This window comes from Geotrypetes seraphini, chromosome 7, assembly GCF_902459505.1.
Source record: "Geotrypetes seraphini chromosome 7, aGeoSer1.1, whole genome shotgun sequence".
NCBI lineage: Eukaryota > Metazoa > Chordata > Amphibia > Gymnophiona > Dermophiidae > Geotrypetes > Geotrypetes seraphini.
The window spans coordinates 475,350-491,270 of NC_047090.1; the positions used below are offsets into that span (position 1 = coordinate 475,350).

General features: G+C 43.3%; 1 protein-coding gene across 3 annotated transcripts in view; it reads right to left on the reverse strand.

The window, feature by feature from the left end:
• The window catches only part of MYBPC1 (myosin binding protein C1), a 216,669-nt gene that overhangs the window by 46,246 nt on the left and 154,502 nt on the right, over positions 1–15,921 (reverse strand). The window contains exon 27 of one of the 3 annotated variants that reach the window (XM_033952329.1): positions 9,745–10,128. The exons of the other annotated variants lie outside the window; for them this stretch is intronic. Within the exon in view, the coding sequence (XP_033808220.1) occupies positions 9,745–10,128 (384 nt within the window). The remainder of the gene's footprint in view (positions 1–9,744; positions 10,129–15,921) is intronic. 3 annotated transcript variants of the gene reach the window in all.

The following is a 15,921-nucleotide window of genomic DNA, read 5'->3' on the forward strand; positions in this document are numbered from 1 at the left end:
ACATTAATTGATTCAAGTACTCAAGCCTTTTTCCCTGTCTGTCCCGGCAGGCTCACAATCTATCTAATGTACCTGGGGCAAGGGGGGGATTAAGTAACTTGCCCAGGGTCACAAGGAGCGGCGTGGGTTTGAACCCACAACCTCAGATTTTAACCACTGCACCACACTCTCCCCTTATTTCATATAATTGTGATATTCCTTTTGATTTTGTTTAAAAATGTGCATGTTCTTTAGGTTTTCCTGAAATTACTGTTATATCATTGCAAATCTGAATCCTCTGTCTTATCATGGTTGTTCATTTGTACAATTCTTTCCATGGTTCATCCATTTTATCTTAATTTATTTTTAATTTAATTCATTTATATGTATGATTTCTATGTAAGTGTATATGCATTTTTGCTGCTCTCTCTTACAGGCTTCCGTCATAGACCCCTGAGGAAGGCTGTTCAAGCCAAAACATGGACCGTTTTGGGGTCCAGGACAAAAAGGATCAAAGAACTTTCTGTTAGGCTTGCTATATGTTTTCTGTATATGTTATATATGCTGTTTTTTCAATAAATTGGTTGATCATATCCCTTCCCCGCTTCTATTTTTGTTCACAGTCTTTCATAAACTAGCACAGACGAGCCAAATGGTGCAGGAAGGCAGAATGTTGAAAGACGGAATATGAAAAGACTGAAAAACAACTCGTTTAGAAGATGATTGAAGGACATGCCAGAAACAGGAACTGTCTTGTGACCCGCTGCATTCTTCCTAAATGAAAGAAATTGAGCTGAGCAGCAAGTGGAAAAAAAAAATCAGGAAGTTAAAACACACACACGCAGACACAAAAAACAAGAGTTTGTTCTCAACAACTTTTAATCACATGTATCTTCACATACAAATTGAAGGATCCTCCTCTCATGTCCGTTAAACTATAAACTCAGCCAAGACAGTACTTACAGAATGTCCCAAGCTACATTAAGCAAACTTTAAAAAAAACACAAGCTAATACAAGTAAGCAAAGATATTTTAGAGACATTAAAAAAAAAAACCAATTAGTAAAATTGGATGTGCCGGATCTTAAAAGGGAAACTCCCTTGCTCAAAATTCAAGGAGGTTCATTGTGAAACTAGTCAGTGGTGAGCTGCTAATACACCATGAAATACCCATTGCATGCTGCCCATTATTTGATTGATTTATTTATCTATTCATTCATTTTTTATACTGTTCTTCCAGGGGAGCTCATTTTTCCCATTATGAGAAGCAGAAGACATATTGACATCGCTGACTGCTCTTTTCTTGCTGTTTCTACATCCACACACAGAATGTGTGGAGAAACATCAGAAAACTCTCTTCAGAGTTAGCTAGTTCTCAAGCTAGGAGAAACTAAAGCGTATTGTGGAGTAGAATGGGTACAAGTGGATCGATCTTTCACTCCGTCAAAAATTACAAAGACTAAGGGACACTCGATGAAACTCAGGGAAATACTTTTAAAACCAATAGGCGGAAATGTTTTTTTCACTCAGAGAATAGTTAAGCGTTGCCAGAGGTTGTGGTACTAACTCATGGAATAGCTGGTTTTAAGAAAGGTTTGGACAAATTCCTGGAGGAAAAGTCCATAGTCTGTTATTAAGACATGGGGGAAGCCTCTGCTTGCCCTGGATCGGTAGCATGGAATGTTGCTACTCTTTGGGTTTTGGCCAGGTACTACGGACCTGGATTGGCCACCATGAGAACGGGCTACTGGGCTTGATGGACCTTTGGGCTGACCCAGTTAGGCTATACTTATATTCTTATTGTCAAGTAAACGTATTCACGTGGCCGGACCGTTAGCTGGATTGCTGTTTACTTATGGAAGTCCCTCTTGAAATAGCCTGTTTCTTTCTCCGTACTTTCATTAAAAAAAAGTTGAGGTATTGAAAATGTCACCTTCTGGATTCTTCTTCAGTGATATAAATTTGGCTATGATGCATTGAATGTTTTGGGGAAACGTGTAGCCCAGCTGGACACCCAATAAAGAAGGAAAAGAGATTTTAATATAATTCACACATTTGTGAACTCCTGTATGCAGGACATTGAGTAGAGATATCAACCCTGCTTCTAAATGCATCCCAAGACTCTGGGACTAATTGGTCCTTTGAAGACTGGCATCTCTCTTTCCCTTTCCAACAGAAATAAAGAATTCACTAAAGTGGTGTCATTGAACCCATGACTCTGATGCTACATATACAGTAGCTCTCAGGGCTCTGAACGTAAGAAATCTCATGGAATAAGATAACTCTTTTGTTCAGATTTAAAGATATAAGAGGATATTTTAATATGGCTTTTGGAGATGACCTGTGTGGCTTCAATGGCTCACTTGGGATTTTATTTTAGAAGCATCTTTCACATGTAAATAGTGACATTTACGCCTATGCGTGGATCACATCTATGTGCAATTTGCAATTTCAGAAAACCACTGTTTACTAGTGGAGATCCATGTTCATCAGATCCTTATGCAAAAAACAACAACATTGGAACTGAGCACACTCTGGCCTGAACATCTCAGTTGTGTTCTCAATGTTCTAAATAAAATGGGGCTTCACAGGTCAAATGTTTAGTACCCTGTGACACTGTTGTGGTCGGTACTGCCAGGGCCCCTCAAAATTATAGTTCCTTATTACACACCAAGCTTGGTGGAAGATGCATGGGAGCTGATCATTGGTGACTTAATAGAAGAGTGATGGCATTTTGGGCTGGGAAATGGGAGATGTACTTAGCTCTAGTGATTTGTTACTCGTGTAAGGTTGCTCCTGGAAGAATGTAAAAGGCGTAGAACTAACAGCTAGGGGGAGGGGCAAATACATTGCCCAAGCCCATTGAAAACTGGCACCCAGGGAGGAATTGGGAAGCCCTGGAATAATTCCCTAATTTTGGGGGAAAAGGGTGAAGCCTTCCACTCTGCTCTGGGAAAAGTCCCACCAGGGGTAGCCACCACTCAAGAAAGAGCTTTAGAAACAGGAGCATACTGTCTTACTTATGACCTGGTGTTAGCCCATGCTTTAAGGGCTTATGAACCGGAAGCTGCACAGACCTGATGGGGAAGAGAAACCCTTGTAACTTTTTAAGTACTCTTTTCTGCTCCAAATCAATTTCTTTTTTAGATCTGTAATTCATCAAGTTGCTAGGACTCGAAGACGAGTCGATGGAACCTATCTAACTCTTTTTGCTTAACCTCTGAGCAGGGCTGCAATAAAAATTTGGAGTGGATTTGGACCATATGATCTGCCTTAATTCTGAAGATCCTAGTCCTCCCTGTAGTCGCAGGGCTGCTCAGTTCCAGTCCTTGAGATCTACAGGCAGGCCGGGTTTTCTGGATATCCACAATGAACATGCATGAGAGAGATTTGCATACCAAGAAAGCAATGCAGGCAAATCTCTCTCAGGCATATTCATTGTGGATATCCTGAAAATCTGGCCTGCCTGTAGATCTCGAGGACCGGAATTGAGCAGCCCTGCATGTAGTGAGTTTGCCATGGATGTTTGGAGAATAAGGAAGTAAACGTCTCTTTTTCATGACGTTGCATTGTGAGCCACAACTACCAGCCTGTGTGCCCTAGGCAGCAGCCTTAGGCATCACAACCTAGATTATCAGGCTAACACAAAGAAAGCATTTAAATTCTCATCAAACTTGCTTTCCTAATTAACCTGTGCTCTGCTTGGAGATTCTGGTGCCTGTGATACCATAAACTTACTAAAACAGGTAGGTAGGATTGGTATAATTAGATATGTTCTTTCTAATTAGTTTGGTTAACTAACTTCTCATACAGTATTAGCAGAATACTTGACTTCTCAGGTTAAATCTCAACTATAATCATTTTTTCACCTGATATAAAATAATACATGTATATTTTAGCTGCTAAAAGATTATAAATATTAGTTTTGAGAATGTTATAATGATTTCATACAGATTATTTATTAGACAGTAATAAAAACGAAAGGTGTTTTCAATCTGATTTATCAAAGGGCTATATTCCTAAAGTGATAACTTTGCAAGGTCATCATGTCTGGCAAGCATAAATTTACCATCTTGTACACAAAGGCCTCAGGATGTAAACGAAGGCCATGGAAAATCTACCGTCGCAACACTTTTACTATGGGAAATTGCAGAGGCCTCTTTCATTTTGAGGCGCCATTTTGTTCAAAGTTAAACCGTGAAGCAAAGAGTAGCGTGTGATACAAGTGGCAGTTTCTGGGGCGGTGGGGGCCTTACTGTCCATTATCCTCCAGCTTGGGGAAAGGAGAGAGAAGGTTGCGAGGAAGAAAGGCAGGAGGATTGTGAATTGCTAAGGCCTCATCCCACTTGTGATTTTCAATGTAGTTCACTTTGGCTCTTCCTAATCTCAGAAGAGGCTAGCATCATCCACGCTGAGCAGATACAGTATGAGGAATCTGCAATGTCAGCCACGGGTTTAATTATTTATTTGCTTACATATAGTTTCCGTCCATCCGGTTATACCCCAGACAAGTTATCTACACAACCAACATGAAATTACAGCTTGAATAAGCCAAACAAAAACACTGAACATTTAACCAAATTGATGCAACAAATCAACGTTGCATCAAATGAAAAACAACAGCTAACATTAACAAACAATAAACAATAGATCCAGACATTAAAATACAGGAAAGCCATACAACAAATTTAAATATAACAAATAGTAAAATTATAAAACTGTATCAAGTTGTCTCAGTATGATTTATCAAACACTTTTAACATTTTTAAATAAAACAACAGACCGTATACATCAGCTGATCAATTTACCCTTCCCCAGAGAAAGGGCGAATCGACTGAACAAAAATTAATCAGATTCTAACAAAATTTGCTCAGAATTAATTTAGAAATACAAATTAATCCAACATATTGAGGGTGACGTTCAAAAGCACTCAGAGCTCCTTTTATCAAGCCGCGCTAGCGGGGTTAACGCGCGTGACTTTTCATCACGTGTTAACCCCCGCGCTGGCGTACAAACTACCGCCTGCTCAAGAGGAGGTGGTAGCGGCTAGCGTGGCTGGCGGTTTAGCACGTGGTATTGCGCGCATTAAACCGCCAACGCGCCTTTGTAAAAGGAGCCCTCAGGTCCAAATTCTGTAACCAGCGCCTAAAGTTAGGCACCTATTTCGGAGGCGCCTATCTAAATTGAAAAACAAGCCCAATTAAGCTTTTTAATCAGCACTGATTGAAACACAGGCGCCTAGCAAGAAAGCGCAATTCTGTAACAAGGCGCCTCTAAAAATTTAGGCGGCCTTCAAAAAAAAGCCGCTATGCATGTTAGATGTGGGCGTGGCTACGTGTTAGGCGCCTTCTTACAGAATCACTGCTCTTAAGCGTGCTTAAGCGCTCTCTTTTTCAGTTGTGCCTAGAGCTGGCCTATTTCTTGGGCACCTCCAAAATAGGTGCCGCTTAGCGTGATTCACTAAACAGCACCCAATTTTACTTGAATCGCGCTGAACGGTGCCTAACTTTTGGGCACTTCTTATAGAATTTGTCCTTTAATATAAAATATACATGCTTTTTAAGATTAAAGTTGACCTATTATCCATAGACTTGTCTTAGATCAGAGGGAATGATGCGATTATCAACAGATGAGTTTTTACATGTGCATTATGAAAATACAAGAGCATCTGCAGGGTATCATGGAATAATTTGACACGACCATTAAGATTACTTTTTGATAGTCAGAAATTTAAGAAAGTGTTCATGGAGGCTTTAAATTGAATGGGCAGCAATATTTTTATGAGTATATTGGAACTTTGTTTTACTTGTTTGTATGTTATCTGATGATTATGTTTGTATTTTTGTAAACCGCTTAGGTTTAAGCGGGTTAGAATTTTTTAAATAAATAAGTAATCTAGTACATTTCCAGAAAAAGGGATCCATGTTTGAGGCATTCCAGGATGTAGCTTAATATTGAATTATGTGCCTTAAAAGCAGGTATAACTGGAATGTCTGCTTTGGATGTTCCATTAAATCCATATATTTAGCATCACTGCCTAAGGGAGATGTTTGTACAGCTCCATTATACAGCTATGCATGGCTATTGCACATTAAAACCAGCCAGTGCAGTAAAAAAATAAATAAATAAAAAAATCGCATACCAGCTGATTAACTTGAATAGGGGGGGACAAGGCCAGTGACCGTGCATGACTACTCTGACAGCTAGTGTTGCCATAAACTAGCAGTCAAGACTGCCAACACCACAGCCATGGCTCATGATAACCATTCATCTGACCTACCCCTAGTAAAGGCTCCCCCGAACCCATCTCCTAGATGACAGCCTCCCCAGCAGGTATCTCCCCAGATCAGGAGCCCCATACCCTATTCTCCCCCTCTAACATCAGGACTCAACCAAGGGCTTCCCTAATCTAGTGGATCGGGGCTGTGTCAGGTCCAGAATGGCAACCCATAATTCCTAGCAGTACTCATGCAATTAAGAACATAAGAATAGCTTTACTGGGTCAGACCATCACAGTGGCCAATCCAGGACCTGACCAAACCTAGTACCTGACCAAAACCCAAAGAGTAGCAACATTCCATTCAGAATTCTAAAGAATAGCAAGATTCTGGAATGCCAAAGAGCAACCATAAGATTCCGGAACCCCAAACAGTAGCAATATTCTATGCTACTGATCCCCATGTCTTTCTCAATAACAGACTATGGATTTCTCCTCCAGGAAAATGCCCAAACCTTTCTTAACACCAGCTACGCTATCCGCTCTTACCACAACCTCTGGCAATATGTTCCAGAGCTTAACTATTCCAAGAGTGAAAAAAAAAAATTTCCTCCTATTGGTTTTAAAAGTATTTCCCTGTAACTTCATCGAGTATCCCATAATCTTTGTAATGGCAGATAATTGTCCTCATATGGCAGCACGAGCCCTAGTGGTAGAACCACTGGACTTCAGCTAGGAGTTATGGGCAACATTCTGAACCCAGTGAAGGTCCAGAGTGGGAATGGCAGGGAAATGCTCCTGCCCTGGCCCACTAGACCAGTGCTTCTAAATCCAGTCTTTGGGGCATACCTAGCCAATTGGGATTTCTGGATATCCACGATGAATACGCATGAGACAGATTTGCATGCATTACCTCCTTGGTATGCAAATCTCTCTCATGCATATTCATTATGGATATTCAGAAAGCCCAACTGTCTGGACATGCCCCGAGGACTGGATTGAGAAGCCATGCACTAGAATACTAGGGAAACCCCTGGAAGAGAACCAGGTGTGGTGGGTGATGGGGCAGCAAGATGGTGGTGAAAGGGTCAGGTATTGTGGGGGTGCTTTGCTTCTGGAGGGTTCCGCGATAGGGGTTTTGAGCTTTAGGGGTTGCCGTGGGGAGGATTGTTCTGGGAAGTGTTCAGGAGGGGAGGGGTCTTGATCTGGAGGATGCTAATCAAAGGGGTGGGACTGGCTAGGGGGCATCAGATGGGGGGTACATTTGGGGCTGGGATACTCTTCAGAGGAGAATTAGGTGTGCCATTGCGGCATCTTCTGTATTTGGGCATGCACTGGGTCTTCAATTACATGCTTTAACAGATAGCACGAGTATATGGGGCAGATGACTGCCCCTACATTTAAAAACACAGGCTTTGCACTTAAGGATCCTAAGTATACAGTGTTGCTGAATATGCATATACAATTTGAAACGTCTGCATTAGATGTTTCAAAGTATACTCTACCTGTCTAGTTCATGGTAACATCCAAAGCATTCCCCTCAAGCAGTAAAAATAAATATATTATGCTATTAAACTTCTCAATCACAATGTCTATTCTCAGGATATATTATCAGATCACAGCACCTAATCTCATCATGCTTTATCCAGGCTTCATTCACTGCTCAATTAATCTCATTGCAGATTGTCTGCAGTGTTCTTTGCTCACATGTTTAAAGACAATCCAATTCTTTAGATGTGAATTTGCATACACTTGGACCCCTGAGGAAGGCATGTTCGCCGAAACACGGACCTGTAGGGCCCGGTTGGATTTTTATCACTGTATTTTTTTATCATTGTACTTTTAAAATTGAATTTTTCATGTTTTTATATGTCAGTGTATAATAAATTATCTCCAAAACATCTGTATTATTGGATCTTCCCATTTTTCTTTGTTGTACTGAGCTTTACACACCCACCTCAACATCAGCCCTTGAGAATTTAACTTTTTTTTTCTTAAACTTTAAGCTTGAAATATTCATTAGCTCCATCTATTTTTTCCAATGGAGAATAAACTTTGAACGTACACTTAACTTTTTAAAGTTTTCTGTCCGTCAGGCTGGGGGAAAATGTCCAACATGTTTTGACAAACTGGAGTGGCTTTATCAAGGACTTCCCTTTTAACTGCCTTGACCCGTTGGGGGTAATCAATGGGTCATGGCAATTAAAGGGGAAGTCCTTGATAAAGCCACTTCAGTTTGACAAAACATGTTGGACATTTTCCCCCAGCCTGACAGACAGAAAGCTTGAGTACCTGATTGTAAAAACCGCAGTATATAAAATCCTAATAAACTTGAAACTTGAAAAGATAAGTGTACACTGAAAGTATACAAAATCCTGAGTGGAGTAGAATGGGTACAAGTGGATTGATTTTTCACTACGTCAAAAATTACAAAGCCTAGGGGACACTCAATGATGTTACAGGGAAATACTTTTAAAGCAAATAGGAGGAAATATTTTTTTCATTCAGAGAATAGTTAAGCTCTGGAATGGATTCCCAGAGGTTGTGGTAAGAGCGGATAAGAAAGGTTTGGACAATTTCCTGGAGGAAAAGTCCATAGTCTGTTATTGAGAGAGACATGGGGGAAGCCACTGCTTGCCCTGGATCAGTAGCATGGAATATTGGTACTCCTTGGGTTTTGGCCAGGTACTAGTGACCTGGATTGGACACCGTGGGAGTGGGCTACTGGGCTTGATGGACCATTGGTCTGACCCAGTGGGGCTATTCTTATGAGATTAATTGAACACTGAGTGACACCACTGAAGCCTGGATAAAGCACGATGAGATTAGGTTCTGTGAACTGATAATATATTCTGAGAATAGAGATTGTGATCGTATGAAAGACTTAAGTGTAATAATAGTGTGATTGATAAAACTTCTCAAGACATTCCCGCCATACCTCCTAACCAGTCTGGTTTTCTGGATATCTGGAATGAGTATACGTGAGAGAGATTTGTCTGTACTGCTTTCGTTGTATGCAGATCTACCTCATGCATATTCGTTATGGATATCCTAACTAGTTTGGGGATACTGCGGGGAAGGCTTGAGAACTACTGCTTTAGGGCATAGGACCCTAAATGCCAATATGTGAGACTGAAGTGTATAGTTTAGCAAGTAAGACATACAGTACTGTTGTCCCACTAGCAAGATGGAGGGAGGGAGCTTTAGCCCATGATACCTCTAGGCTTATTCCTTGGGAAACACCTAACCACTCAGGATTTTAGGATGCCCATAATAAATATGCATCAGACAGATTTACATACAGCAGAGGTGATGCATGCAAATTTATCTCATGAATATTCATAGTGGATAGCCTGAAAACCTGACTCACTGTGTGTGTCCCAAAGACTATGTTGACAACCTGCAGTGCTTCATGGGAGATCTGGCCCTTGGTCTCAGGTTGCTTTCCCGTTATATTAAAATAGACAGGACTAGAAGAGACTTCCCCTTTAGGAAAGTCACACAATCTGATCTCAAAATCATATTTATAGATCATAGTATTTTGTTTACCTTCCTCGGGAACCTCCTCAACGATGTCATCCGCATCCATCCCCTTTATCTGTAATATGGTCTCGACACGTTTCTCTAGATTTGTCAATTTATCTTGTTCAGTAATCGTTTCTTTATCTTTATCATCTTTCTCCGGATGTAGAGCGCGCCGCTTGGTCAATTTTCTCTTGGTGATTTTTTTGATCTTTCTCCAGGCCCTTTTAATTTCTGGGATGGACCTATCGTTGCCCCCTACGGCATTAATTTTGTCCTGGATGTCTTTCCATAGCTTCTCTTTCTCTTCATTGCTGGTGTCAGGACTAAACAGCTTGGCCCCAAGTTTATCAACATTCTCCACTAAAACGTTCAGCTCCTCCTCAGTAAATGGCTTCTTGTCATCTGCGCCTGCCGAAGATGGATTAGCCACAGATATTTTGCATGAGACAGATTTGCTCGTACTACTTTCATTGCATGCAAATCCATCTCATGCATATTCATGATGGATTTCCTGACAGCCTGACTGGCTTGGGGATACTGCAGGAAAGGCTTCAGAAGCACTACAGGACCCTAAGTGGCATCATGTGAATTTGAAGTACACAGTTTAGCTGCTTCCAAAAAGCAACAGCATTTAGATGCCAACATACATTTAATAGCCTCTGGGGGAAGATAAGGACTGCACAGCCCGTCTACTCTGGTCTGCCATTTATTTAGGGTTTTTTTTAAACATTCTATCATCATTTCAAAATCCTACATGGTATCCTCCCTCCCTTTATCCCTCTTTCTTGGAATTCCTCAAACCCTAATACCACCAGATCCTCCCACAAATTAAAACTATCCTTCCCCTCGCTAAAAGGCATTTCCCACACAGGAAAGCTAGGGACCTCCCTCCACTTCAAAATCACTGAGCTCTGGAACAACCTTACCTCCCCTCTTCGGAACTTGAGCTCTCTCCAAGTTTTCTGCAAACATCTGAAAACCTGGCTTTTCTCAAAAAATGTAAGTCTCCCTCCAACTTAGGACTCAAGGAAACTCTTATATCTTGGCATCTCAAATCCTCTAAATTTTCTTCACACTTCTACCTCTAACCCTCTCTTGTAGTTCCTTCCTATTTCTCCTACTGTAAACCGCGTCGAGCTCTACGAACGTGGAGATGATGCGGTATACAAACCTAAGGATTAGATTAGATAATTTCATCAATTGCTTCCAGTTGACATCTTTCCAAAAAGGTCATTTTGAAAACTGCCTTGCCTTTTTAAAATCCCATCAAGCAGTATGGTGGAACTTGCAGTTCCAGATAGGGCCAGATTTTCATCTTCCTTCCAAGATGATCCCCTTTCTCCATGGAAAAAGCAGGATGAGTCAGCTATCCTTGGTGATGTCATCCGACATGCCCTGAAAGCGGCTTTGCTCTCCCAGAGCGCAAAGGAAGGCCTTTGCAGCCTCCCTCTGAGCATGCACTAGCCCCCCTTTATATGCCCAGGCTGATCCTTTCTTGCCTCAGTTTTCACTCTCCACTGCCCGGCAGACAGTACCTGCTCTTCCTGAAAACCATAGCAACAATGAAAATGAACGACCAGCAAAAAGGCTCTACAGTCTCCAAATCAGGCCTTAAAAGATGCCTAACCTGCAACAAGAAGATGAGCACGGCAAATGCCCATGATGTCTGTGCCTGATGTCTAGGAGATGCACACCTTATGACTGCCTGCCCCTCTGTTTACAGATGTCCCCGAGGGCCCACAAGCAGAGACTACATGCTCTACGGAACTTCCTTGAGGATCACCTGGTGACGAAAAGAAAAAGCAAAACCAGGGGTTGAGAGAGGGAGAAATGTTGGATGTGGCAGTAGAGGTGGTGGGAGAGATGCACACTGGATCTCTCTCTCTATTTCCTCACTCCCTTTGCAGCAAGGGAGGGAATGAGAAAAAGACAGATGGACAGTGAGAGAGAGAAAGAGGGAGAGGGAGACATGTTGCCAATAGGGGTAGAGGAGAGAGGAAGAAAAGTTGGACTCATGGAGGGATAGAGAGAGATGTTGGTTGGTGAAGGGAATGAGATGTGGAGGAGAGGAAGCGTGCAGGAGAAAGAAAGAAAGAAATATTGGATGCACAGTCAGAAGGAAGTGCAACCAGAGATTCATGAAATCACCAAACAACAAAGGTAGAAAAAAGATTTTATTTTCAATTTAGTGATCAAAATGTGTCAGTTTTGAGAATTTATATCTGCTGTCTATATTTTGCATTATATTTTTCTATAGTTGTTACTGAGGTGACATTACATATTTTAAAGTCATCTGCCTTGGCTTATTTGAAAACCCTGCCCCCCCTCCCCCCACACACAAATATAGATGATAATTAACATTTTCTCTGCATACAGTATGCTTTGAGTTTTTTTTAAATTTTGTGGTTACCATTATGTATTAATAAGATTATATTGTGTGTATATGAAAAATGAATGAAAGAATTTGCATTACAATTAGTACTATTATTATGGGTTGTGGGGTAAGGGGTGGAGCTTGTGCGGTTCTGGGACAAAGGTTGGATGGGGGTACTCTGTTGATATTTGTTAGACTTAGGAAGAAATGGGGCACCCTAGAGCTAGATCTGTTTGCCAGTGAATTCAACATGTAGTTCACACGGTTCTGCTCCAAATGACCATCCTGGTTCAGCCTTAGCTCCAATGCTTTTGCGATCCACTGTGGCCACCAACTGCTATACACATACATCACTCATCTACAAGACCATATGCAAGATCATTCAGGATGGGGAATCGATAATCCTCATCACCACGCACTCTCCGAGACAGTCATGGTTCTCCTTCCTCTACTGCAGGGGTGTCAAAGTCCCACCTCGAGGGCCGCAAGCCAGTCGGGTTTTCAGGATTTTCCCAATGAATATGCATGAGATCTATTTGCAAGCACTGCTTTCATTGTATGCTAATAGATCTCATGCATATTCATTGAGGAAATCTTGAAAACCCGACTGGATTGCAGCCCTTGAGGAGGGACTTTGACATCCCTGCTCTACTGCATGGCAGTACAGTCATTGGTACACTTACCGAACAGACCAGACCTCATCATGCAGGACCACGCTACACCCCATCCTGCAGACGCTGACCTGTCAGCCCCACTCCTCCTGATACCAGAGGTCACCGAGGTCCTGATAGCAGGCATGGTATTTGGCAGCACAACTAGATCCCTTTGCATGCCTGATTCAGTCTGTCCTCCAGTATCCTGTCGACCAGAGGACTCAAAACAAGTTCCATCAGAGTGCATCTGAGCGCCATCTCCGCTTTCCATAATAACATTGATGGGGGGACCCTCATGTCACACGCTCTGGTGACCAGGTTCATGAAAGGGCTCAAAAACCTCTACCCCCTGCTGCAACCCCCATTCCCAGCCTGGGACCTCAACTTCGTCCTCTGCCACCTCATGGAACACCCTTTCAAAACCATGGAAACAGCAAGCACCAAACTCATCACCTGGAAGACCATCTTTCTCATTGTTCATCACGTCAGCCAGGCACATCAGTGAGCTGCAGGCTCTGGTGACTTACCCCCCCTACCCACAGTTCCGACTTGACCATGCCTCGCTCAGGACTCACCCCAGATTTCTACGCAAAGTGGTCTCCCTCTTCCACATCAACCAAGCAATTGTGCTCCCCTCCTTCCATCCGGACACTCACACCAACCAACTGGAACAGCAATTCCATACCCTGGACTGCATCAGAGCACTGAAACTATACCAGCACCACTCACAACCCTGGCGCAAGTCCTCGCAACTCTTTGTCTCCTGGGACCCTAACAAGCCTGGAACCCCAGTCAGCAAATGCACCCTCTCCAGTTGGGTCTCAGACTGCATCACGTTTTTCTACAAAAAAGAGGGCCTTAACTTAGCTGAAAAGGCCACAGCGCACTAGCTCCGGGCCATGTTGGCCTTAATGGCAAACCTCCAATCCATCACAGTGGAAGACATCTGCAAAGTGGCAACATGATTATCATTGCACACCTTCACGAGCCAGTACTGCCTGGATTGCCCACTACAGACCACAAACGACTTCAGACTAACAGTCCTCCAGGCAGAAGACAGGATATCGGCATTTAAACCTCCCTCAACAGAGGAGACTGAGTAGAAACTACCTAAGAAGGACAAGGTTTGGAGGGGATGAGAGGATACCAGGACGGGGTAGTCAGGTGATTACTGTTAGCCAACCACAATAATAATCATAATAATTTATTTTCTTGTATACCGCCCCATCAACAGTTCTGGGCGGTTCACAAAAAAGAAGAACTGAAACAATTCAGCGAAAAGTACAATTTCGTAAAAACAATATACTGTATTGTGTAAAAATACAAAATTTGAGGCAACATGTTTGAAGTTACCTGCAAAAAAAAAAAAAATAATGATAATAATTTTCATATATGGTTAAATAAATACTATAACCATACTAAGAGGGTCCTTGTCTTTTCGCAAAATGAATACAGCAAAGGCTCCTGCAGCCTCATCCTACCACAGCGGTGGGTCTAGGGTTACCAGACGTCTGGATTTCCCCGGACATGTCCAGACGGCTTTTCAAAACCCAGTACGTGGTCCGGCTTTTCAAAACCCGGCATTTTGTCCGGGTTTTGAAAAGCTTTCCATCAAAATCACGTCCGGAAGGGGCATCTGCGCATGTGCAGTGCAATGCAGGATATCATCTGGGGCTGGGGGGGGGGGGGAGCGGCAGAATGGGGCGGGCCTGAGAGCGTGGCCATAGGTCCGGATTTTCCTTCGGGGAAAATCTGGTAACTCTAGGCAGGTCTGCGAGTGGGAAGGGGCTTCGAGACCAGACCCAGCAGGGAGCCATTGGCCCTTCCATGCCCCTCAGCTGGAGAGGCAACAAGGGTGGCTGACTCATCCTACTTGTCCATGGAGAAGTTGAGGCTACTTGCCCGTAGCAGGGGTTCTCCAGGACAGCAGGATAAGTCAGTCACACCATCCCGTCCTCCTCCACTAAGCATGACGCTGTTGAACACTACTGCAAGGCCTAGCTAGGGAATGCCTGAGGCAACAAGGGATCAGTCTGGGCATAGAAAGGGCAGCTAGCACAGGTTCAGAGGGTAGGCTGCAAGGCCTTCCTTTGAGCTCTGGGAGAGCAAATCTGCTTTCAGGGCACGTTGGATAACATCACCAAGGGTGGTTGACTTATCCTGCTGTCCCGGAGAACCCCTGTTACAGGTAAGTAAGCTCATTTTCCTTTCATTTTCTGTAGACACAGTCTCTCCCCTCCCCCTTTCTCTCCTGCTAGCATTGCTTCTAACCTGGGTTTGCTTCTTCCTTTCCAATGGTAATGTGAAGTCTGAATCTGCGGTGCTAGTGGGTCCCCACGAGACTAAGCAGAACTCATAGGCTTCAGATATCAGACTTAAGCCAGCAGAGAAGCTGGAAGCAAGTAAGGTAAAGTTCTGTCCTCCCACTGGCAGGATAGAGAAAGGGAGTAATAGCTCATAGTACCCCAAGGCCAGTGTTCTTAACTCTGGCCCGGATGCACTAAACTCACCATGTGTTTAACCATCGTCGCTAAACTAGTGTGAACTGGTTTAGCATTGAAGTAATTTACCGACTGAAGTATACAATGGTTCACCGCGGGCTTTTCCGTTGCATTTGTTGCAGCCTCCGAATCTGCTATGCAAACGAGGTGATTAGGGTTAAAACAAGGTTAAAAATGAGCACCCCGACTGATGCCCTGACATCGCTTAAGGATGCACAAAATCTAGCGCCGACTTCTAACACCCCGAAATTTAGACCTGTTGGTAACTGTGCAACTGCCAGGTCTGCCATAAACGCGTGTATTAAAAGCGCATCTTATGCTCGTCTCTCTTGCCTCAGCCATGGACTCCCAGACCTCTCGAACCCCCGCGTAGATCGATAGGAGGGATGCCCACTCCCTCATGCCTCGACCCCCCCCAACTCTTACCCCCATGAAGATCATTGGCAGGATGGATGCCCACTCCCTTCTGCCTCAGCCACATAGACCCCCAGCCCACTCCTTACCCCCCACAAAGACTGTAGCCACACGAATCTCCCCACTCTCCCAACTCCCAACCCCCCTCGTATGAAGATTGTCGACAGGAGGGATACCCACTACCTCCTGCTCTGGCTACCCAGACCCCTACATGCCCTCACCCCGTCCCCATACCTTATACAGAAGAAGACAGCAGGAG